Source organism: Sarcophilus harrisii, chromosome 2 (assembly GCF_902635505.1).
Source record: "Sarcophilus harrisii chromosome 2, mSarHar1.11, whole genome shotgun sequence".
Lineage (NCBI taxonomy): Eukaryota > Metazoa > Chordata > Mammalia > Dasyuromorphia > Dasyuridae > Sarcophilus > Sarcophilus harrisii.
Window position 1 is genome coordinate 362369109 of NC_045427.1, and position 25785 is coordinate 362394893.

General features: G+C 34.9%; 2 protein-coding genes across 7 annotated transcripts in view; one reads left to right on the top strand and one right to left on the bottom strand.

Annotated features, from left to right (window-relative positions):
• CCDC85C (coiled-coil domain containing 85C) overlaps positions 1-6701 on the top strand; it is a 181908-nt gene extending 175207 nt beyond the window's left edge. For both annotated transcript variants that reach the window (XM_031953287.1, XM_031953286.1), the window contains one exon: positions 3071-6701. In XM_031953287.1, the coding sequence (XP_031809147.1) occupies positions 3071-3160 (90 nt within the window). In that variant the 3' untranslated portion in view covers positions 3161-6701. The remainder of the gene's footprint in view (positions 1-3070) is intronic.
• A 458-nt stretch (positions 6702-7159) lies between these two features.
• CCNK (cyclin K) overlaps positions 7160-25785 on the bottom strand; it is a 35897-nt gene continuing 17271 nt past the window's right edge. For 4 of the 5 annotated variants that reach the window (XM_012550468.3, XM_012550479.3, XM_012550475.3 and 1 more), the window contains exons 6-11: positions 24460-24517; positions 23514-23683; positions 22832-23106; positions 18533-18566; positions 16893-16964; positions 7160-8575 (exon numbers count right to left, since the gene is read on the bottom strand). In XM_012550468.3, coding sequence (XP_012405922.1) covers positions 7956-8575; positions 16893-16964; positions 18533-18566; positions 22832-23106; positions 23514-23683; positions 24460-24517 — 1229 coding nt within the window. In that variant the 3' untranslated portion in view covers positions 7160-7955. The remainder of the gene's footprint in view (positions 8576-16892; positions 16965-18532; positions 18567-22831; positions 23107-23513; positions 23684-24459; positions 24518-25785) is intronic. The other variant, XM_023504448.2, reaches the window with a different exon arrangement.

Sequence of the window (25785 nt, forward strand, 5' to 3'; positions counted from 1 at the left end):
AAGAGTGAAGAATAAGTTTTATGTTTTTTAAATATGTACTTTATTTTAAAATGTAAAAGCCATTCTTAGCTTATAGGCTCTCCAAAAGCAGATAGCAGGTCAAATTTAGCCTGTGGATATAGTTTACTTCCCCCTGCACTCCTCTCTCTGCTCACCCCTAGTCATTGAGCCCACAGGCAGCATTAGTCTCTTCCACTTTGGGAGGAGGGTGTTTCTGGGTCCTGGGGTTTGTGACTTCTACTGTTTCTCCAAAGGTCAGTTCTCTGCCTGTAACCTACAGGGAAATTTTGAGGATACCATTTTCTTGGAGTTGGGGAAAGGATACTGTATAGTGTTAAAGGGAGGTGGTGAGATAGAATAAATATCTAGTCTCAGAGACAAGACCTGAGTTTATCTTCAATCTTTGACCATAGTGGCTGTATTATCTTGGGGCAGTCAATATGAGGTTCAGATTTCCATTTGTAGAGAATTTTTAAAAATTGATAATATCCTATATTATAATATAATATAATATAATATAATTATATATAAAACAATGGCAGGGGGGGAGGGTGAGTAAGAGGGAGGGAGAGGAGGAGGGAGGGAGAAGCAAAATGAATATGGTCTCTGGACTCATTTGCCTTTTGTAACGAGGTAAGTGCTGCCCTCTACCGACAAATATCTAGAATAGGGACATTGCTTTTGTGTTTTTTGTTATTTTTGAAGTTCCCACTCTTCCTTGCAGCAATACCTGAATACCTGAGGCTGATGATCTCTCTGTTGCTTTCTCTCTCCCCTTCTCTACTCCCCCTTCTCTTCCCCCCCCAGCTCTGACATTCTGTGGTTCCTGTTCTGAAAACTTCTAACACAAACGTTCCCTTGATTGTCTACCTATCCTAGGTGAATTGAGGGGTTTATAGAGGATAAAAGAGAATCAGGGCAAAGTTTATAATTGAAAGATCTCTTGCCTTCAAGTCCAGAAATCACTTCACCTCTCTAGACTACAGTTTCCTCATTCAAAATAACTTTCATTTATATAGTTCTTTTTATTGTTTTCAGTCATCTTTGACTCTTCATGACTGTCTTTGGAGTTTTCTTGGCAAAGAATCTAGAACGATTTGCCATTTCCTCTTCCACTTCATTTTACAGATGAGGAAACTGAAAAGCCAAGAAGTGCCTGAGGATATATTTGAACCCTGGTCTTCCTGAATCCAGGCCTGACATGGCACCACTAATCTTGAATTGTGCTTTACAGTTTATAAAGCCCTTTACATTTTTATCTTAAGACAACCTGATGATGTCCGTAGCCTAAGTAGAAATACAAACTGAGGTTTAGAATTTAATTGACTTATCCAAGTGGTAGAATTAAGAAGAAATCTTGGGTCTCCAGATTCCCAAGTCCAGTGGCTTTTTATCAGGCAGCATCAATTTAGTGCCTCTCTGTATATCACAGTTAATGTAGCAATTGCTCACAGTGACTGTAATAATAGTGACATCTTCATCTCTAATAAATGTCTTAGTTTAATTTTATATAGCTTTGCACAAAGCTATGTATGCACAATTTCAGAGTGATATGACTTTTTTGAAATCCCTTCTCTTTCTACACCTGGAAAATAATGAGACTGGAAGTAGATGATCTCTGTTGCTTCCTCCCCTTCCTGTCCCCCCTCCACACACACACATTCTGGGATTCCTGTTCTGAGAATTTATAATAGAAACATTCCTTTGTCTACCTGTCTTAGGTGAATTGAGGGGCTCATGGAGAGTTAAAGGGAATCAGGGCAAAGCATATAATTGAAAGGTCCCTTGCCTTCAAGACCAGAAACTTGGGCCCATTTCTAACATAAGAGCTATCTACCACTTGAGTCTTAATTTCTTCATTTGGAAAATAAGGATAATAATTATGACTCTGTTCCAGAATAATTGTGAGGACCAGAGGAGATAAGATACTTTGTAAACTCCAAAGAGCTTCACAAATTTCCATTGTTACAGGATAAACTAAGGCAAATTGGGAAAATACTTCTCCAAAATCACAAAGGGAACTAGTAAAGTTGAGTCTGACTGCTAGGTTAATACTCATTCTACTCCACCAACCTGTTGATTGATTTGGCCTGTTCACATGCTATTGTGTTCTTGTTTTTGTTGGAGGGTAATGATCCAGAGAAACTGTTGATTACTGGGAAGGAAGCCTCTGTGGTAATTCAGACATAGTGAAATATTACAAGGTTTCATTGCTAAAAGGCTTGACCTGTGAATGTTTACACATGAAGGGAGATCTTGGAGTCTGGTTCTCCTAAGCTTCTCCTTGTCCATTCACCTGGGTACCCTCACCCCCACCATCTAAATAAAAGTATTACTTCAGCCTATGGTGACGTTTTTCTTAACCAGACTGATTCCTAGGCTTGAAATTAGAGACAGAATAAAAAGCTCTTGGTTCTTTATATGAATTAGTTTGCATTTTGGACCATTGTTGCCATCTAGTGACCTTTACTAACAGTACAGGAATAAGGACCTCAACTCAGCATGTGGAAATTAGTAAAAGCAACCATTGGCATAAGGACATGTGTTCAGTTCTTTGGTGGGTCTTTTGAGAGACACAAAATCATAGAATTTTGAGATGGATGAGACCATAGTTATATTTCTTTTAAAAGCCTGTTTCCTCATCTGAAAAAAATAAGGGGAAAGACAAAAGATCAGGTTCCTAAGGCTTTTCTTTGCTTTAATATTCTCTGTTAAGGCAAATATTGTGTACTAAGGCAGTGTGAAACATTGATGACTGAGACTAGTCACATGCCCCCACCCTTAACACCCCCTCTGCACCACATGGGCAGGTTCCTTTCTCTGAGATTTAGCTTCTTTTTTTAAAGCAAGGAAACCGGACTTAGATGATCTCTAAGTTCTTCTACAGCTCTGCTATTCCATTATTATGTGAAACAATTAGAAAGTTATATAAGGCATTTAGTGATTGAGACAATAGTGTGATCAATGAATATGAAAGCAATTATGTTGGTTTTAGACCATTCAGTGGCAGATTGGACTAGGATCAGTAAGTATGCACATTTATTTATAGACTTGTTTCTGTCTCCCACAGGTTGTATGGAGAAAGCTTGGAGATGCAGCAAGTTCCAAACCTTCCATCCGACAGCACCTTTCAGGAAACCAGTTCAAGGGGCCCTTGTAGGAGTTTTGCTCTGAAGACTGGGAATGAGTGTATAGGAGGAACGACTTCTTAGGAATGGGACAATGAGAGATGCATAAGAGAGAGGGACCTCTCACTCTCTGGCTGCCAGAATTATTTTTGTGGTGTTCTTTGTAAATATGGCAGCTTTGGCCTACTGTTCTCTTGAGGTCCTGAGATGGCTTTTCATGGGGAAGCAACCCTTTTCCATATACTGAAAATAGACTCCTGATCATCCTGTTTCAGAAATACCCAATTGAAGAGGTTTTGGTGGCCAATAAAGCCTCTCTCACCTGCTTGATTATATGGCTAGCTTTTCCCATATTTGTTACTAAAATGGCTTTTTCCAGAGGAAATTAGAATGAGATGCAAATTCTTGTTGGATTTTTCAAAACATAGCCTAGATGTTCCACTTTCCTTCTGGGGGGTTGTCAGTCATATAGTTCCTGGGGTCATGATGGTATGGGGAGGGGGAATGACCAATTTTTGATAAGTCTAGTTTCTACTCTTAGAATCCCCTATGGGAAAAGACCCTCAAGATATCAGAAGATTCATCTCATCCTGTCTCATACTTAATCCAACCCAGAAAGAAACTAATGAGATTTTGGGCTTCTTTTGTTTCCTTTACTTACCTCAGAATAAAAGTTATCATGTGATTTTTCTCCCCCATGTGAATAACTTTCCTTATTATACTATGGACCACAATACCAGTTCATGCTGAACATTTATGTCTTGATAAATATGACCTAGTATCAACAGTGGCCAATCCTCACGATCCACCGGTTTTCTTTTCATAGTCCAGGTCCTTTCTGCCATGAGCCAGGTATAGTTTTTTTTTTTTTTTTTTTGTTTTTTTTTTTTAAATTTGAGGTTGAATCCTATAAGGCAAGTGTAAAAAAAAAAAAAAGTTCAGCCCTCCCATCAGGGCCTGAAGTGCTCTGTGAAAACACTGAGGAATTAGTTCTCAGCTGCTCTTTGGTATGAGTTAATGCAAAGACCAAAATGAGTCTTTCCTTTTTTCTAGTCTACTTTTTCTCCCCACTTAAGTCTTGGTTGAGAACTTCAGGTATCCAAGGATTTTATAAATGTAAATTTTTTTCCTTCCTACACTTTCCATATAGGAGTTCATTAGTTTGCTGTGGTTTATTCCTGGGTAGCCCAGACTTTAGTGATAAGGCTCTCCAGAAAGTGAATATTCTTTAGATGAAATAAAATTCTTTTCTTGGGCCCTTCGTGGAAGCTTTTCTTGCTTGAAAGGACTTGACATGTCTCATATTCTGCTGATAAAAAAGACTTTGAGAATCTAGATTCTTATCAGTTCATCATAAATGGATGTTTATAAAATCTTGAGGGTTTTTGTTCTTCATTGAATTGCTTCTTGTTAGGTTTCTTGATGATTTTATATCACAGGCTACCCTCTTTCCAATTCAAGGATGTTTTAGTCCAATTTAATAGAAAGAAGGGAAAACAAAGATCTCTGCAGAAAGTAAACATTGCCATCTCAGAAATATCCCTTGCTTATTTACACACACACACACACTTTAGACTTGGGACTTCAAAAACTAGCCCTTGACAAGTGGTCATTTGATCTTTGCTTAAAGATCTCCAGTGGTAGAGGAAAGCAACTAATTCCTAATTTCACTTTGGGACAAATAGCTCTAATTACTGGGAAGTTTTCCCCTCATATCAAGCCTAAATTTACCTCTAATTGCAATTTCTAGCCATTGCTCCTAGTAATGATCTCTGTGGCCAAACATAATGAATCAAATTTTTCTGTTATATAGCTTTTAAATATTTGAAGGCAGCTGTCAAATCTCTCTAGCCCTTTAGATCCATGCTTTTATGGATTGGACACAAGGACTTTTGTCATTCTAGTTGCACCTATTCTTCCCCCTCTTTTCCTTCCCCTTACCCCCAGTTTCTCCACATCCTTTCTAAAATGTAGTGAAGAAAATTGAAGACCATTCTTTAGGTGTGGTCCAACCAGGGCCAAATAAAAAAAATATATCACTTTATTCCATAAATTCTGCCTTTCTTCATGCACAGCACAAGAAAACAGCTATTCTTGGCTGCCACATACTATCAACTCATATTGAGCATGGATTTTTAAAAATCCCTAGACCTTTTCTAATGAACTACTATCTGACCCAATCTTGTATTTGTGGCTTTTTGGAACTTGCATAAGCCTTTACATCTATCCTTAATAACATCTCATTACAGTTGGTCTGATTTTCTAACCTATTACAGTGTTTGGCTTGCAAAGTTGATAAGGATGGCATCTCCACTTATCTAAATCTTTGACAAAACTATTATAGTTCAAGCATATAGCCCTGATCCTATGAAGTTCATGGAATTATTGATATACTGACCATGAACCATTTATCCATTTCTGAATCAATGCAAATGAGCGAAATTCAGTTTAATAAGAGACGACATCTCTGATGTGTATTTGGAAATGATTTGGCTAAGACAACTCCACAAAGCAGCAATAATCATACTGATTTGATCCATAAATCCAAATTCAAATAGTGTTAGCTCTCAAGACTTTTTGCTAACGTCAAGTTTCCAAACTGGGGTACGTTATGAAGCAGTTCTCCCACAGAATCACACCTTTTTGGCAGCACCTTGGCATGTAAATTTAGTCTCATTAATTTGGCGTCAGCACCAAAACCAGAAAGAGCTAGCTTTTGAGTGGAAGGTGGCACTAAGTTCCCAAATAAAATAGAAGCTATTGTTTCCTAGTTTAAAATTTTACTTGGGGGACACAAGAAACTTTATTAAGAGTCCAAGATATACCTCTATCGAAGTACACAGTGGCATAAGTCTAGATATGGAAACAAACACCTGAATACTAATGAATCTTTAAGCCTATATTCTAGTTCTTAATCCTAAATCTTTCATGTCTTCCAGAGCAATTTAATAACTTTCCTGAAGTTTCATTAAAACACCTGTACTGCAGTGCTTACTGTCACACTATGCCGGGGTGACCCATTGTACCTCAGAATCCAAACCTGTTAAGCACAAGGCAGCACATTCTAACTCAAATGTCATTATCATTGTTTCAGTGTTTAAACAAAAGGAAAGTGACCTTTCATATTTTTGAACTGGTGAAGTTAAGAATGATACTACTGATCTTTTAAACAAAGCATGTGACTACAAAAACAAAACTTTTTTCATAAAGTGGGGGGTCTTTGCGCTGCTCTGTGGAAATCTGCTGGCAAATGTATGATTTCTGTATAGTCTGTGTATAGACTGTATAGACAGTGCCCCATTTATCCCACCCCCCCATTTTTCGTAGACTGTGATTTACATAAGAACTGGAACAGTTATATTCCTACTGTTTTGTGTACAGAGCAAAAAGCCCTTTAGACTTTAGCACGGATTTTTACCTTTTATTGAAACCTTTGATTTTCTTGGGAGGAAAATACTTTTTGAATAATGTGTGGTTAAAAACATTGATTTGAAATATTTTAGTAAAATGAAGTCAAGAGATACGATTGTGATAGTGTATACTTGCAGTTAAATGAAATAAACTTCTTTGTAATCAAGCTGTGATGTCTCCAAACTTCGTGATTAAGGTCAACCTCATTGTTGGGTTTTAAATTGCCTCTGCACCTGAGCAGATATCAGGAGTCTCCTTACCCATACATCTCCCCCATATATATGCCTAAATTTAGGTCCTTCTGAAAGGCAAGTCCACAGGTTTCCAGAGTAATCCATTATAGTGTTCTAATTCAGTTATAAAATCTCTCCCAAGGATCCTGGAAAGTACTTCAATGTGACTTGACATAGTTGGGTAGCAATGGCTTTTTTTCCCCTTAAGTTCACAAAACAGTGGCAGTTTAGTCCCCATTAAGCTAGCCCATAAGATTCAGTGGGGAAAATGATGAACTCTAGAAGCATAAGAAGGCAGGGAAAGGATGCAACAGTTGAGGTTTTAAGTCACATATCTCGACTTTCCTCCTCTCCCCCTTCTTACCCCCCAAACAATCCATTCTTATATTTTTAGAACTTATTTTATTTGGGTAGGTAACTGAGGGAGTCTCATTTGTAACCAAGATGGAATTCACAGTATGATGTTACATTCACTTTAAAAATATATCTGTATGTACAGGAATTTGTAAATAGATGTAAACATACATTACTTTCCAAGGTCTGGTTTCCATTCCCTTGTCTCCCCCCACTAAACAACAAACAAACAAACCAAAAAAAAAAAAAAAAAAAAAAAAAAAAAAAAACAGACCCAAATTCAGCAAGGCCAACCTGTCCAAAACAATTTTAAAATGAAAGGACTGATACCAGTTAAACCAAGAAAGTCTGACAACAGCATCATGTATCGCTGAAGCGCATTACTGAAGAAAAACAGTTTTGACTTTAGATAATATTGGATTATTTAAAACTTATTTTTCAGCAAGAGTAGGCACTGATTTTTAAAAGGAAATTTACTCCTTACAGATAACTATTGAGCCAATATGGCTGGTTAAACGTTTTCACTAATATAAAGTAATCCAGTGCAGTAACAACTGACTTTAAATTAATCTAGTGTATAAAATCAGATTATAATTGGCTTTGCAATAGCTATACAAGAAGCTATACCATACAAGGCCCACTACAGTTCAAGCTCACCCTTTCATTCCCTTTCTGTATTGCAGCTGTGTAGCATTTATACAAGGTACCCTGCTGTTCAACTATTTTGCCATTTAAACTAAACTTCAAAGGTGATTTAAAAAAAAAAATTGGTTTTTGATTAAAAAAAAAAAAAGGGTGGGGTGGGGTGAGGGGGAGAAGAGGCATCATGTTATCTCATCCAAGCTGCCCTTCCCAATCCTCCCACAGGAGGCATGCCAGGTGGGGGGATGGGAGGTGGCACTGGAGGTTGCCCACCTGGGGGCACAGCTGGAGGAGGGTAACTAGCAGGTGGCATCCCAAGCCCTGGAGGAGGGTGGGGAGGAACAGCATGAGTTGGAGGCAATCGTGGAGGTGGAAAGTTGGGGTTGTATGTTGGTGGGGGAGGATATCCAGGGGTTGGTGGGGGAATGTTGGGTGGTGGAAATGATGCTGGAGGTGGTGGGACAGGTGGAGGAGGGTTAGGAGGATATACATGAGGATGGTATGGCAAGTGAGTGGGTGGTCCATATGCTGGAGGCAGAGCCCCATAGGCTGGTCCTTCTGTCTTCATCATGGATTGCAGACTTTGATAACCCTCTCCTGACATGTAGGAATTTGTAGTTGACATTCCAGTAATGTAGCTGGAAGGTGGTGGTGGTGGGGGGCGGTGAGGAAGAGGAGGTGGCTGATGTACAGGGGCAGGATGACTTGGAGGAGGAATCTGGACTTTTGGTAGATCTCCAGCCTCCACTGTGCCGGTCTGCTCGCCCTCTCCCATTGAAACTGCAGCTGTGAGAGTTGGCTTACGTTCTAAAGAGGAAAGAAAAGGCCAAAACAAGGATCACTATACAAACGAAACAAGTGCTATGTTTCAGGCAATGCTTTGTCAAAAGTTATACCATTAGTTAAATATAAATTATCAAAAGTCATAATCACACAGTGAAAAAAAAATCTATTTACACTTTTCCTGGTTTTTTTGCACATTATCTTCATATTTTTTGTTAATGTCAAAATAAAATGCTAGTTAATTCAAATAGGAATTTAATTTAGACTTAACAATGACTAAATTATTTTTAAAAAATAACTTACTCAAGTCATGGCTAAGCATTAGGTGAAGTAATAATCATAATAAATATTTTATATTGCCCCTCAAAAGTAAGTAAATCCCCAAAGTGCTTTCTTCCTAAAAATCCTAAGGGGCAAATTCATGTTTTCTGTAAGTCCTGGAGATAACAGGACTTGCCCAAATGCAAACAATTTAGTGAACATTGGAATAGGAATTCAAGCCTGTGTTCTGATAGCTAGAAATAAGCCAGTTCAGCACTTCCTTCAATTAGTCATATATGAAGAGAAATAAGACATACATAATTATAATCAGTATCTCCTCTAGGAAAAAAACAAACTATAAATTTGTCACTTAAAGCCCTTCACAAATTGTCTACAACTCTCCTTTTCAAGGTGAATATATACATTATTTCTGCTTACTCACTGCAGACAAATTGGTTTACTTGCTCTTCCCCGATCTTGACAGTCCAGTCTCTGCATGTGGGCCTCCTTGGCTACATGCTAATAATACCTACTGTGCATCCTAGAACTCCCAATTCCCTCTAAGATTCAGCACACCCCCACTTTCCTTTTAAGACTCCTTTCCAAACTCATAGTTGGTACACATCCTTCAATTATTCATATTTATTCTGTATGTGTATATATGTAAATATAACATCTGTATGAATGTGATATTATCAACAAAATGAATTCCTAAAGTTAGGGACTGCTTTTGTCTTTTTTCTCCAGCATGAACTGAAATGCTTACTGATTGATTCTCAGTCAAACTAGGTTCATTTCAACATTTCCTGAGCTCCTATGTGGTAGGCCCAGTGATATGAGGATGATGATCCTTATGAATCTTATGCTAACAAATGGGACTATAGATGTAGCACAATGCTAACTTAGTTTTTCCGAATTTTCTCCTCAATCTTTACCATAAGGTCTAGTTTTTTGTAGAGAGAAAAGATACATTGGGAAATTGAAGGTGACATAAAAAGAAGAGAAAGCAATAGGTTCCTATGCTATCAAATGAGAAATGTACTTTTTCCTCTCTAGGCCACGGAGAATGAGATTACTGAAAGTAATAATTCAGCCTTTTAAAGTATCTTTTCTTTAGAACTCAAAATTTCTATTTTAGAACTCACTGTACTTAAGAGATCACAAACCATGACACTGTGAAATGACAAACAATGGCCCAGCCCACAAAACATCTATAGAAAGCAACTCTTTAGAAATAAAATCTCTACATGAATTGTCTACTTCCATGTCATGAAAGCTGAAGCTATTATAATACAGGGAACAAAAATCTTGTTAGCCTTGAAAAAACAAGAGGCATAGCTCTTCATCAATTAGTACAATGATAATGCTAAGAGGCTAAAGCTTTAAATTATACTCCATCATTGAACCATGGCTATAAATTGGAAGCTCTATCAAAGAATTACTACTTTGTTTACACAAGATTATAGATCTATTTTAGTTAGAGTGAACCTCAAAGGCTTTTTATTCCAATTCCTATGTTATGAGTTCTCCCCCAAGTAGCCACCCAACATTAAGACTTCATGTGGAGAAGGAAGCAACTACCTCTCTTGAGACAGATCAATTTGCTTTTGGATAGCTCCACTTATTAGGAAGCTTTTTTATACTCTTCTAGTCTAGGTAAAAGCTCCAGTATTGTGAAAGGCTGGTAGGAAAGACCATAATCATTCAATTCAGAGTCTATTTAAAAAAAAAAAAATTAGCCCTGAAGTCAGGAGGACCTGAGTTAAAAAATAACCTTTAGACATGTAACACTGCTTAGTTGTGTGACCCTGGGCAAGTCACTTAACCCCAGCTGCCTCAGGAAAAGAAAAAAAAAAGAGGGACTACAAAAAGTGAAGGGAATAGCTATTAAACTGATTTACATTTCCATTTTTTGCTACATTCTCAATTTTTAATCAAAGAAATTTCAGTTACCAAACAATGTAAATACCACTCAGAGGCTCTGATTTAGGGGTCTGCTATATGTATATATTACAACTAAAATGACTTTCTGAAAAGGCCTCTGTTCTCACTATCCCAAACAATAAGCAAACTTTTAACAGACTAAACATTTCAGGAGCTAAGTTTTAGTAAATATTCTAATAACATGGAAAAATGATGGCAATATACTGAGGAAAAGTAAGGAACCCATATACAGAAACATCATTTAATTCTGTTAAGAATTTGTAAAATGGGGGCAGCTAGTTGGTGCAATGGATTGAGCACCGACTCTGAAGTCAGGAGGAACTGAGTTCAACTCTGCCCTCAGACACTTAATACTTCCTAGCTGTGGGCAAGTCACTTAACTCCAATTGCCTTTAAAACAAACAAACAAAAAACAAACAAAAAAAGAATGTGTAAAATGGGGAGAATCAAATGAAATATTTAATGTAAAAAGCTTTGTAAATAATAAAGCACAATAAAAATGTCTATTATTAGTTATGCTATAATACTATGCCTTACTCAACAAAATAAAAATGTTTTTAAAAAGCTATTTAAAGAATAATCTTTCATCGGTAACAATCTCAGAGAACAGATAATGAAACATAACTGCTATATTCCCTGTATGGCTGGAAGGGGACTACTCTAGCAGAATACTGTATATGTTTTTAGATGAAGTAATCTGGTGTTTTACTTAATGTTGTGAGCTCCAAAGAAAAGTTCAATTTCAGTATGAAAGGGTGAAGACAAAGTATTTCTAGAAATGACTGTGATAAAAATAAGAAACATTCATAAAACAGAGCAAAAAAAAAAAACCCTTTCAATCAAAATATTTATACTGGGGAAAAATTCCAGACAATCCTCTCAGTATAAGATTTATTCACCATCTGGAAGTTGACCTATTTAAAAATGGGAGATGGTTATCCCATTATATATAAGAACACCACAGACTATTTATCATCTCTTATAAAACTCCGATTGCCATAAACAATTATAGTGAAGACGACTAGTTCAGAAACCATCTCAACTCTCAAAAACTTGACCTCGACATATGAGATGTGGACAATGACCATACTATTTTATAATATCAACTCTTCTATGTATATTGCAAAGTTTATGACAGAAAATTATAAGCAACATCACTTCATAAAGCAGCAAGAAATGGTAAAGGGAAAAAATAAGATGGAAGAAAGTACAGATCATGACAATTCTTTTAACACATTTCTTTATCAGTATAAATGGTACTACTGAATTTGAACTCTCGAAGCTTGGTCCCTAAATGTGCCATATAAGAAAACGGAAATGGCATTAAAGATGGCAAACAGAGGCAAAATAGGTGGGCCAAAGTAAATAAATGCTGAGGAAACACAGGCTGCAAACAGAATGATTTTTAGAGTACTCAAGAAGAGATAATATTTCTTATAAGCGAAAAAGAGGATTAAAAAGATGCAGATTAAATACTGACATCATAATTTGAAACCTGTCCAAAATTATTTATGATCTTCATAGGCAAATCTAATGGTATTTTCTCAATCACCCATGCTTTCTCCACAGCATCTGATACTACTAATTATTTCTTCTTCTGCACAACATTTCCTCTTTGGTTTAAAAACACTAGGCAGCAGATTCTCGGAAGATGGCAGAGTAGGTTGGCAAATTTCAACTTCTCCAGATTTCCCCCACAAATAGAACAAATTTGTGCCTCAAAGTGGAACATAGACTGGTGAAAAATCAAGAAGACACTTTGAGTCAGGGATTAGCCCTTGTGATATGCAAACACCTATGTTCTAGTTCTGCAAATACATCACATGGAGAGCCCCAAGGTAATCGAATCTGGCTGGAGCCTTAGCAGGAAGCACAGAAACTTTCACCCCTTGGACTGTTTGGACAGTTGGGTCTGAGTCCAGGAAGACTGAGTGAACCTCAGCTGATTAGGAATGCCAGGCCCAGCTCTGCTGCTGGGCAAGAAAGAACCAGAACTTGGTGAGTGCAGAGGCAGAGGGACTGGGGCACTTCTGGCCGTGGACACTTGTAGGAGGTAGAGTTCTTGGTTTGGGATTCCTGGATCACAGGAGAAAACTGAAGTGAAATTAGAGGTACCACCTCCCCACCCCATGATTAAAAGTTCTTATTAATACCTTTGATAAAACAAAACAAAACAAAAAACAATCCAGCTAAGAAGAACCCAACCATAGCAACTTATTATGGTAATAGGGAAGACTGAGGTTTCATCTTCAGAGGAGGACAATGAAGTAAAAAAAGCTTCTACCTCAAAGTACTGTGAAATGGCTCCCTTCCCAGAAAGAACTTACAGAATATCAATAATATAGGAAATCAAATGTGACATTAAGGAAAAAATAAAAACCACCCAAGAAAAACAAGATAATGAAAAAAAAAAAAAAAAAAAAAGCTAACTAGAAAAGAAGATACAGAATTTCAAAGATGAAAATTAATTCTCTGAAAATCAGAATTGGGCAAGGGGAAGCCAGTGAAGCTATAAAGCTTAAGAGACTAAGAAATAAAATAAAATTATGAAGAATGAAAAAATAGAACAGAATGTGAAACAGCTTATGAGAAAAACAACAGATCTGGAGAACAGATCAAGAAAAGAAAATATAAGAATAACTGGACTGTCAAAGTTGTGATTAAAAAAGAACCTTGACATTATAATGCAAAAAATAATCCAAGAAAATTGTCCTGGAATGATAAGAGGACAAAGTAGAAATCGAAAAAATCCACCAATCACCACCTCAAAGAGATCTTTTGTGGAAAACACATAAGAATATTATTGTTAAAATTTTGAAGTCCCAGATCAAAGAGAAAAATATTCAAGAAACAAGAAAATTCAAATTTTATTCAGGAGTTATGAGCAGCCACAATAAAAGATCACAGATCCTGGAATTATATCTGCCAGCAATCAAAAGAACTAGGTCTGTGGCCAAAAAATAATATCCAGCAAAATCATCTATAATATTGAATGAGAAAAAAATGAACATTCGATGAACTTGCAGAGTCAATGTGAAAGATCTCAAGGAACACAACATAGACAATTTTTTTTTTTTAACATGGGAAATGTATACCATAGGTTTAAGATTGAAAGGGGAAAAAAATAAAGTAAAAAAGGTGTGCACTGGAAAACAAAAGAATAATTTACAATAAAAGTTAAAAAAAAAAGGGACATTTCATGAATATAATTTGTTATTATACATTTTGAATCCTCCCTAAATGTTCTGCTGAGCACACGACAATGTATTCTTTTATTTCATATTCCTATTGCTTTTAAAAATAAGATAAATTAAAAAAAATAAATATGTTGGATTCATTATTTATAGTTTGATCCTTCACAATAGGTGTACTAGGAGGCTCTTCTTTTTGTTCTTTATACACTACACTAGCAGACCTCAATCACTCCCATAAGTCATGGCTCTATTTTTTTAGTCTCCAAAATTTTAACTTCAGTGTTATCCCCAACTCCTCACTCCACATATCCAAGTAGTTTCTATTTCTACAATAACGCTCTCATCTGACTCTTCCCTTTCTATTGTCACAACCTTAGTCACATATTCTTGTCTTCCCATTCTCAAGCTTCTCCATGTTTTCCTTTTAAGGACAGATCTGATCAAATCACTATAGCACTCAAAATTCCAGACATTCTAGATAAAAATTTAAACTCCTCTGTTTAGTTTAAAAGCTTTCAGAAGTTGATCCCAATTTATCGTTCCAGTTTCACTATACATTCTTCTGCTTTCTGTTCTTTCCAGTCCAATCAAATTGGTTGTCTATTTATATAATGTTCACTTTCTGTCACTCTAGTTTTATGCTTGCTGTTCTCCAGGCCTAGAATGCATTCCCTTCTGAACCTCTGCTTCTGTTCTAACAAATTCCTTTTTCCCCCACCCCAAGTTAAAATTTAAGCATCACCTTATAGAAGTCTTTTCTACTACATGATTCCAAGTGACCTCCCTAACTACCTTGTATTTATTCCACATTTACTCATGTACATGCATGCACTCTCCTCTGAAAAGAGTGTTAATTCCTTGGGAGGCAATTTTTCTTTTTTCTTAGTTATTATTATGAGTATATAGAGTAGGCACAATGATCTATGGATAGCTATTATGATCTTAGGCAGAGTTTCCTGGGAACTTTAATATTCTCAATACTCTGCCATAGTCAGATCACATGTTTGATTTGGGCTGTTATGTTTTAAAAACTGGTAAAATAAAAATATTAAAGACAGGCAAAAAGTATAATAAAGGGTATTATCTCCTGATGAATGGTTGAAGAACTAGGGATGTTTAGCCTCAAGGAAATATTTAGGAGGCTTTGATAAACTGTCATCTTCAAGTTAGATTTGTTCATTTTGGCCACAGAGAGAACCATGAACAATGGTACTAATCTGAGCTTGATATTGGAAGCTTTTCTTTAACAAAAGGAGCTATCAAAAAGTGTAAAAGGCTTTTTCCTAGAGAGGTAGTGGAGCTCCTCTTCACTAGTGGTCTTCAAAACTGAGATTAGATGACTATCTGCTAAATATATTGTAAAAAAGATCCTGGAATACTAGTATGGATTTTATTAGATTACCGGTTATATTTCTTTTAACTAGGAGATTTCTTATTTCTATGAAGTTTCCAAAAGTGTTTATACCCTCTTATGAAAGGCCTCTTACAAATAACTGTTTAAAGGCTGACAGATCATGAGGTCCCAGAAAGGCCATTCTCATATTAGATAAAGATTGGTCTACATGCCACTTTGAGATCACACTCTGCTCTTACAATTCTAACATTCAATTTAGTTTCTTTATAGTTCCTGCTTTAGTCTTCATACTGTGAAGACTCTTTGCACATTCTATTCTCTACCTAAGAATGCACTCTCCATTCTGTTTAACTATCCAAGGCTCAGCTGAGGTATCAAGTTCTCTATTAAGTTCTTTTTGATTATTCTAGCACATACCATGTTCTTTTCTTTAAACTCCATTAGCTCTTATAATTCACATCACACTTAAACTTGGTTACATCTTTCTACTTAGAGCAGTAGTAACTTTAGGGGAACAGAGTATGTTTTAAGCTTCCTTCATGTTCCCTAATGCAAAGTTAAGTACATAGCAAATGAACAACTCAAACTTTGTTCTTGATTGTGGGGATTTAAAAAAAAAAAAATCATAAAAGTTAAGCTTATATGTAATCATGGGAATTTACAAGTAAATTTTAAAAAGCGATTCTGCCTCCAAGAAGTTATGATAAGCTCCACTGGGAAAAACTAGAAACAGCATGGATATTACATATCTGACATAATAAATTTTAATATATGCTATATGCAAATAGACACTGGACAAAGGCACAAATTTTACAAAACAGAAGATGGAAATAGTGTGTCAATGAAAAATTAAAGAGTTTTCTCAGACATGCACAGGTCAATGGTGGCAATATGATTCATTTTCAACAATAATATGGCTCCTATTGTCTGTTTAAAAAACTAAATAGATTTTCGTCCCAAGTTAAACATTGCATCTAATAGTCACCTCAAAACAAAGCAAGAGGTTTCCCTACCATATCTTCCCCTTTATTTTACTGACAATAAAGAAATCTAAAAATTATTGCTACCTCCTAGTGATTTAGAAGAATGAGTCGAGTTCCATAAGGATTTCTCTGTAATATCTACTTTAATATTTACTTCATTATTGTTTGAAATTTCAAAGTGGAAAAATTTGAGGAGTAAATTGGCAGAGAAGCCTTGTGTTCTACATAGTTACTAGATAAGCCCATCAATAAGAACTAAAAGATGATTCTAACTTGTAACTTCACCTGTGGGCTGATTTTCATTACAATTGTCCTTGAAAAGAATTTCTATGAAATAGTAACTACTATCTCTTTCCTTTTTCAAATACACAATGATTCAAAGGTTCATAAATTTAAACTGGAGGTGATCTTAAAGGCCATAGGAGCCTAGAGAGATTAAGTGACGTTGCCCAGGATAACACAAGTAGTGAGAGGTGGGATTTGAATTCAGGTCTTTTGACTACAAATCCAATATTCTCTCCACAGTAACTATTCTTTCCAAATTTTTCTTAACAAATAAAGAAAAAACCTGGCTGCCAATAAGCTAATCTCAGAGGAAAACTTACCTGGAGGTGGATGTACAGGTAGTATTGGTGGGTGTGTGGTCTCAATTTTGGGGATTTTAGATGGTGGTGGTTCTAAAAAGAAAAACTGCATTAAAAAGCCACCCATACTTCTTCACGAGAATAAAAAAGTTTTTTTGTTTCTTTTTTAAATAATGATCTGGGCTTTTAGGAAAAATAACTGAAAAGTAATCATATGGCTTGCAAGGAAACTTTAGAAAGGATCTATTTAAACCATTACACATTTACATTTAAAAGGACAAATTGTTAAAAAGGTTTTCTAATTTTTCTCCAACCACTATTTTCTAATTTTAGTCGAGATGGGGGAAAAATTTAATAAATAAACCTACTTTAAAAAAATCTCTTCAAATAATTTTTGGGCCTTAACAAAACACCTCAAAAAGCTCACTTATAAAGCAACCTCAATTCTTTAATACATATGAGACTAAAGAAAGCAAATAAAGCCCTATTCAGTCAAAAGAAATTTCAAAGTCCTCTTCACTAAAGCTAATACATTTCTGTTCAAAGGAGAGATCTTCCTCAAAGTTCTCACTCAAAATCAATTTAGTCTTATTTTTGCCACAGTGCATTCAACAATATTTTATTTTCAAGTCAAAACATATCGGAACAATGTACAAGGAGGAATGGAGGATGGTACCTGAGAGACAGGCACACTGATAATAGCAAGAAATGATTACTGACAGCAAGGGCAGAGACAGAAAAAGCAGACTCAAGAATTCAAAAAGCACAGTAGTCTAGGACCATTTAGCATGAGGGAGAATAATTATTTATGCTTTAACTGCTCCAAAAATATCAGTGTAAATATACCAGTTATTATAGCCTTCTTTAGGAATGCTAAGAAGCATATTATTTATTTTACAAAGATTTTCATTCAATGTATCAAAAAATGAATAATCTTGAAATTCAAAGGGGTATAGATCTCTCAAATTTTTATAGATGGAGCATTTCATTCTGTGACAATATGGAACAAATAAGGAATGAATTATTCTATTTGGAATACTTTCTCAGTCTTCCCATAACTTTAGAGGTTTTTCTATGAACTCTTAATAAACAATTTCACATCCTAAAGAAATTGTAGAACTAAAAATTGGATGAAAGAGCCTAATAAAAAACCTGGCTTATTACACAGCTCATTGTGAGAGGAGGACTTATATAATTTAAGCATTATTCCTATTTAGTGCATATATACCCTAGTATCCTAATTTACCCTATCTCTGAGATTTAGCTGGTTCACCTTCTGTACTCTGAAGTTCTTATCTTTCATTAGTTCATGAAATGGTATGACTAAGACTAGAGAAGAACACTGAGTTACCTCACACACAAAAAATTTGGGTACAAAAATAATATTTAAATATATTTAATGTGACTTTTATTAGCTAATTTATTACTAAGTACACATTTATCCTGTCCCCCATTACAGAACCCTGGTGCTTTTCTTATTATATATCTTCACTAGTAGAATGCAACCTCAAGAAGAAATAACTTCAGGCCCTGGAATTCAAAGTTTAGGGCTACTACTGTCCTGGAAAGAAAAAATGTATTCTAAAAGAAGCAATATATTTATGAAATAGACATTCTGATTAAAGCAAAATTAAAATGTTAAAACATTTAAATGAGATTACCTGCTGTCTTGTTGTCTTCCTTTGGAGAAACAACCTAATAAAATAAAGTTTTTAAATGTTAACTAAGAACCTGATTTATGGATGGGGGGGGAAAAAGGATTATTTAACTGTTCCTTGCAAGGTAGTATATAGTCCCTTGCAAGATCTTATAGATAAGATCATAGATACATTTTCCCCTTTCCTCCCCCCAAACTAGTCTATTAGAAAAAACCTATTGTGATTTATCTAAGACTAACATCTGACTGATGATGAATTCCTGAGAGAACTGTGTCCTATCTTATTTTATCCTTCCATCTCAATTTGGATATTAGAGAATTTTACTGCTTTCTTCTAAGAAGAAAATTTTAGTCAACTCTCACCCAATATACTCACCTATATGATATTCAATGATAGTTTATTTCACTTGTTACTTTAGAAGTTACATTAAAGAGATTTAATATTATTTTAAATATCAAATTAAACAGATTTCTGCACTGAAAGGTATATATTACTACCATTTAAAAAAATTAGTATGATGAATTAAGTGTCAGAAAATCTGGTAAGGACTTCTGAAGACAAGCAAATATAATGGAAAAAGCACTAAGCTTGGAGTTAGAAGACTTGGATTTGAGTTTTAGCTCTGAACAAATCATTTAACTTCTCTGAGCTTCACTTTTCTCATCTGTAAAATAGGGCTAATACTTGCAAATGTTCTCACAAGACTGCATTGAATAAAGCACTTAATAAATAACACAATATTATATAAAAGGAATTATTTAATTCACTCTTCCCCCCAATTCAGAAGTACCTCTACAAGTAACAGGGGAAAATAATTACTTAAAACTAGCCACAAAAATGTGAAAATTTTGAGTTGTCAATTTCTCTAGTTTTATAAATTCAGTAAATCTGATCATATGCACATCACCTATACAGTAGAAACATGATGAGTACCACCTGCGAAATCTTTTTTTCCCCCTTCCCTGTATTATAACCTCTAAAAGGATTGGTGTTGGAACATTTTAATCTCTAAAATAGCCATGGAAAACAGTTGTCATATTACATTTTTTCCCCAAAATCTTAAAGGGAAACTAAAAAACTACAAACATATGAGTCTAATTTCAAAGAAGAGATTTCCCTGTAGAAAGATGAAGGACAAAGGATAAGGAGTCCTGAAAATAATGTCAAACTCCTGACATGCTGGTTAGTTTTGGTGAGCTGCTTTTTTCCTCTCAATTTTTTGTTATAAGGAACACTCTTTGGGAGTGTCTCAGAGAAAAGAGGAGATACAATGGGAAATGCAGACATAAAAATAAGGTTTTAGTAAATATGTCTCATTAGACATGCCAATTTTGGGGTAGTTATTTTCAGAATGAAAAACTGAAGTGGGCAAGACCTGATTTTAAGTGATCCAAGGTCTATTACCACACAGAAAATTATAGGGCTGGACTACATCAAAACTAGAGTCCCTTCAACTTTTATAATTTAATGTATCTATGATTAAATTGTGAAAATTTATTTTTTGCTTCAACAATCTTATTGTTATTATTACTATAACTTACTATCAATCTTACACATAAGAATATTTCAGCAAAAGCCAGATAACCAGTTATGATGAATATTAAGTAGATACTATTCAACTTTTGGTTAGATGAGACAGCCTCTGGGGTCTCTTCTAACTATGAAATTCTGTGAAACATCTGACAGATCTTCATTTATATTGCCCTTGAACATCCTGATCCTAATGAAAAACATACTACTGTATCAAACAGTTAAAGTAAACTGTTCAAATTTCTTAAACTGAGCCAAAGTCTACCACGCAATGCTTTTCTAGCTCTAGTTTCCAGAACTACAGAGAAGTGAGAGCTCTTAAAAATATTTGAAGATAGCAATCAAAACCTCAAAAGTACCTATTAAGTATATAATTCTCTAGACATATTATGACAAATACAGAAAATAATATCATGCGGCTTACTTTCTTTGATCTGGATAGTGTTTCTATTCATATATACTATGATTGCTTGATGTTTCTATCCACCTCTTCACACTTTCACGCCAAAGGTCAACTAACAATACTTGGCATACTGAGTTTCCTTCTCTTTATTTGTAATTTTTGTTTTCCGTGAAATAAAAAAATTCATGACTTTTCATTTATCCTTGTTAAATTTCACGAGCTGTGTCAAATATTAAAGGATGGATAACTAATGGACAGTTCACATGCTTCACTAGTTATCTTTAAAACATCAAGAGAATGTGGGGAAAAAGGTGTACTGCTTAGTAGGTGAGAACTTACAGAAGGCATGATCAAAAAGTCAAATAGGATGGGTAGGCATGAATAAATTGCTAACTGAATCAATGAAAGGATTAACTATAATAAAATCCAGATAAAAATGGAGAAAATTTCATTTTATTTTATCCTATAATTTTTGGCCTACATGGCTTTTTGTCCAGTTTCATGTCATTTAAAAATCTGATAAGAATGCCTCTGGAATATTTAATCACTTAGTTGATTAAAATTAAATTTGAGGTTAGATGGTACAGTGGATAGTGCACTGGGCTCAAGAGTCAGGAAGTCTTAAATTCAAATCCAGCTTCAGACACTTAATATCCGTGTAACCCTGGATCATTTAGTATATTTGCCTCAGTTTCCTCAATTGTAAAATGGGGATAACAGTATCTACCTCCTAGGAATGTTGTGAGGATATGATGAAATAATGTTTTAAAAATGCTTTGCACAGTTCCTGTCACATAGTAAAGTATTATTCTTATTCCCTTCCTTCCCCACCTTCAATAAATGTTTGAACTAAATAAGATATTATCCTAAGCATTACAGAAGAAACAAAAATGGTAATTATCATAAAAAGAGAAAAATTAGTTTCTTTTATAGTAATAAGGTGGATTATAAGATCCTTTCCATTTTTCATATTCCTTGGGGTATGAAAAGGTTTCCCTTTTTTGAATTAAGTCAAAGTCCTTAGTAACAAAATACCTGTTGAACAGGAACAAAGGATATTACTTGAGAGTAGAGAATTTCTTTTTGAATAATATAGAGTGCTCTGTCATGTGGTAAGTTTGGTATCATTATTCAAGCAGAAGGTTTAAGCATTCAATTACATTTTTTCCTTTTTATCCTCAAGGTCACTATAAGTGACTTAAATAGCTTGCTGGAATACAAATATAAAATATTATATAGCTTAAATTTGCTCCCCCAATCTGGAAATTCTCAAAAGAGATGGATGAGTTAATAGGAATGGCTTATTCTTATGATAATTTTTAGCAATCATCTCTTTCATAAAATAAATGCTCATCTTGGTTTTTTCTCCCTTCTGGATTTCTTAAAGAGTTTCTATGCAATTAGTCACATAACTATATCCAAAGTCTATAGGAAGTGATAAAACTTGTATAACCACTTAAGAGGCAATTAAATTCATTTACGTTTTTAAATGGTTTTTCATTTACATCAGTCTATATCCTACAAAGTAGTCTATCTGAGTCTGGAAACCTGAGTGAATTTTAAATGGTGAGGCACTCTTACATGGAAGGAACCCTGGCTCTAGAATTTGGGTTCCAGTTCTGCCTCTGTCACTGTGTGTGTGACCCTGGGTAAATTACCTCACCTTTCTGGACTTCAATTTATGCATCTATAAAATGAGTGGGATGGACTAATTAGCTTTTAAGATCCCTAACAATTCTTTTTATTTTTTTATTTTTTATTTTATTTATTTATTTTTTTTTATTTAATAGCCTTTTATTTACAGGATATATACATGGGTAACTTTACAGCATTAACAATTGCCAAACCTCTTGTTCCAATTTTTCACCTCTTACCCCCCCCCACCCCCTTCCCTAGATGGCAGGATGACCAGTAGATGTTAATTATATTAAAATATAAATTAGATACACAATAAGTATACCTGACCAAAACGTTATTTTGCTGTAGAAAAAGAATCAGACTCTGAAATATTGTACAATTAGCTTGTGAAGGAAATCAAAAATGCAGGTGTGCATAAATATAGGGATTGGGAATTCAATGTAATGGTTTTTAGTCATCTCCCAGAGTTCTTTTTCTGGGCATATCTAGTTCAGTTCATTACTGCTCCATTAGAAATGATTTGGTTGATCTCGTTGCTGAGGATGGCCTGATCCATCAGAACTGATCCCTAACAATTCTTAAGTCTATGCCTAATAACTACTCGCCCATTAGTCTCTAAATTAACATTAAAATGATGATTTTAAGACTGTTACCACCATTTTAAGTGTCCATTAAAAATTAAAATGGCAACAAAGATGATTTTGGGGGAATAGGAAAGCAGAAGAACTTACCACTGATCGTTTAACCTGCCTAGGAGGGCTAGGCTGAGGAGACGGTTTCTTAGATTGTTGTGCTTGCTGCTGCTGCTGCTGCTGCTGTACTGTCTGCTGGGATTCTTTCTGTTGTGGCTGTGACTGTTCAGAACTTTGAGATTGCTGGGACTGTTGTACTGAGGGCACTTGAGGTGTTGACTGAAGAGATGGTGGTTGCTGCAACTGATGAGGAGTATGATGAGGCATCTGCTGTTTCCCTTGGGAATAGAGATCCAGGATCTGATGGCAAATGTCTTAATAAAATGAAAAGATTAAGTTCATCATAAATTGATATTTCAAATAAAAAAAAATCGATACCATTTCCCCTTCAAGTGCCTTTTAAAATTATGGATTTCATTTTTTTTCTCAACTCCACATATCACTGTCCATGAACAGAGGGAAAGAACCTTTTTGGATCTCATCTGGAAAATGAGGAAATTGAGTTAAAAATTAAAGTTATCTTCCAGTTCTAATATTATCTAGTTCTAGCTTCCTCTGAAGTTCATAGATATATGTGTGTGCTGTGTATGCGTATATTTCAGAAAAGACAGAAAGAAATGAGATGAAAATAAGGCTGACTAATTCAACTTAAGCCTTTTAAAAGGCAGATTTTGTCAAATTTGACTGAGACTACTAATAAATATGGCCAAGTTTACAGTACCTTCTAGTACATCAACAGGTACATCTTGAACAAACTGTTCCCACCATCTCCTGTACATTGGTTTTGATGTCCACTCCTGTATTTCAAATTTGCATAAACGACCTGCCAAGTACATGACTGCTACTGCTATGATCTCAGGTTCCCATTGTAGTGATAAGGTAGTACACAAGCTAGAATAATAAAGAAATAAAACTATTTTTAAATGCATTTAGTCACATAATTATATCCAAAGTCTATAGGAAGTGATAAAACTTATATAACCACTTAAGAGGCAATTAAATTCATTTACGTTTTTAAAATTTTATATTATTTTTATCAATAAACTGTTTTTACATTGCATTCATTTCCAAATGTAACCCTGATCCATCACCCACCCAATGAATAAGTTCTTGAATAAAAAGTAAAAAACGGAAAAAAGTTCTCCCAAACCAAGCAATACATGAACTATGTCTGATAGCATATGCAATAATATAGAAACGAGTCTTCCATCACTACAGAAGAGGTAGAATCCATGTTGTCTTAGTAAAGTAATTTAAAATCAAGATAAGTAAAATGCACAAATCACAGAAAGTGAGATGAGAAAAAAAAAAAACTCTTGATTTTAGAGTTGCCCTTTAGCTTCCTAAGTTTTGTCAATATACTTCTTCCAGAAATTATAATAAAATAGAGCTGACATTTTAAAAAATGTTGTTTAACCTTGCATAGTTCTAATATGAATTTTCAACCTATCTGTTATTATGGACCCCCTGGTTTCATGGAAGCCAAATTAACAATCCTTGTTCTAAAACTACTATCAAGAATGATCCTTCTGCAAGATACTCTTTATGTAAATGAATTGGTAAGAGTTCTTAAATATGCAGTTCTAAATGACATGAATTATTTAAACCAATTATTAAACACTTATAACACTATATATCATATGTTCATTACATTGGTAAAAATTTACCTGTCATTTACAAATGTCCATGCCATTTGAACCAATTTTTGAATTTTGTTTTTATCACCTAAGAAAAGGAATAAATTAACAAAAATATGGGTTAAAAACTCTTAAGAGATCAGTGAATGTCTTAACGAAAGTGAAATATTGTTCAGATAGAGAACACAAATATACAGAAAGCAAAACATCCCTACCAGATAGGCAAGGGATAATTAAAAATGGAAATAATACCAATTCCTATTTATATTTTCATCTTTTCCTCCCACCATACTGATTAAAAAAAAAAAAAAACCAACTTGAAGGATTAATATACTTATGTAATATAATTATCACAATATATTTTCCCATTTTCCTGCCACTACAAAAATCTCAAATAAATTTTATAAAAGAAATAAGAGCCTCTGCAAATTTAAGGTACTATCAGGAAATTTATGCAGCATGTCATATTTGGAGACAAGCAGACAATTTATCTCTAGCATTATCACCAAACAAAAATAAATTTCATTTATATGATACAGCAGAAAAGATTCCCAATTAAAAGGCCTGTCTTCTAGAAGTTTCAGTTATCTTATTTTTAATTAAAATATTATTCACCATGCAATGCTGCTGCTTATATTCTACTTGAAAGTTTACAAAGGATTTTCCTCAAAATAATCTTTAAGTAATATAGTCCATTCAAATCAATAAGCATTTAGGTGCTCACTATGTATAGGCACTGGACGGTGTTGGATAAGCAAAGGCAGGCAAAAACAGTCCCTGCCCTCAACAAATTTACTTTCTAGTTGGGGCTATTAAAAATAATATGGGGCTAATACTATCTCTCTCCTCTAGTCTACCAGATGAAATTATCTACCTAAAGCACAGGTCTCATGATTACTACTCAGCAAATTTCAGTGGTTCCCTATCAAAATCAAATATAAAATGTTCGATTTTTATGACCATTTTCACAACCTGAGCCTCTCTACCTTTCCAATCTTCTAACATTCTACTCTCCTCCAAATTTTCTATGATCTAGCAGCATTCTACCATCTACTGATTCTGCTTTTTTTTTTTTTTAAACTACGTGTACCCCATGCTTGAGATGCTCTACTATTTGTCTCTATCTTGTTTTCCTTGATGCCTTCAGGTCTCAGCTCACATACCATCTTTTCTGAGAAGCATTTTTTGAGCTCCTTCAATGCTAGTGCCTTCCTTCTTCTTCTTCTTTTTTTTTTTTTTTTTTTAATTTAATAGCCTTTTGTTTACAGGATATATGCATGGGTAACTTCACAGCATTAACAATTGCCAAACCTCTTGTTCCAATTTTTCACCTCTTACCCCCCCACCCCCTCCCCT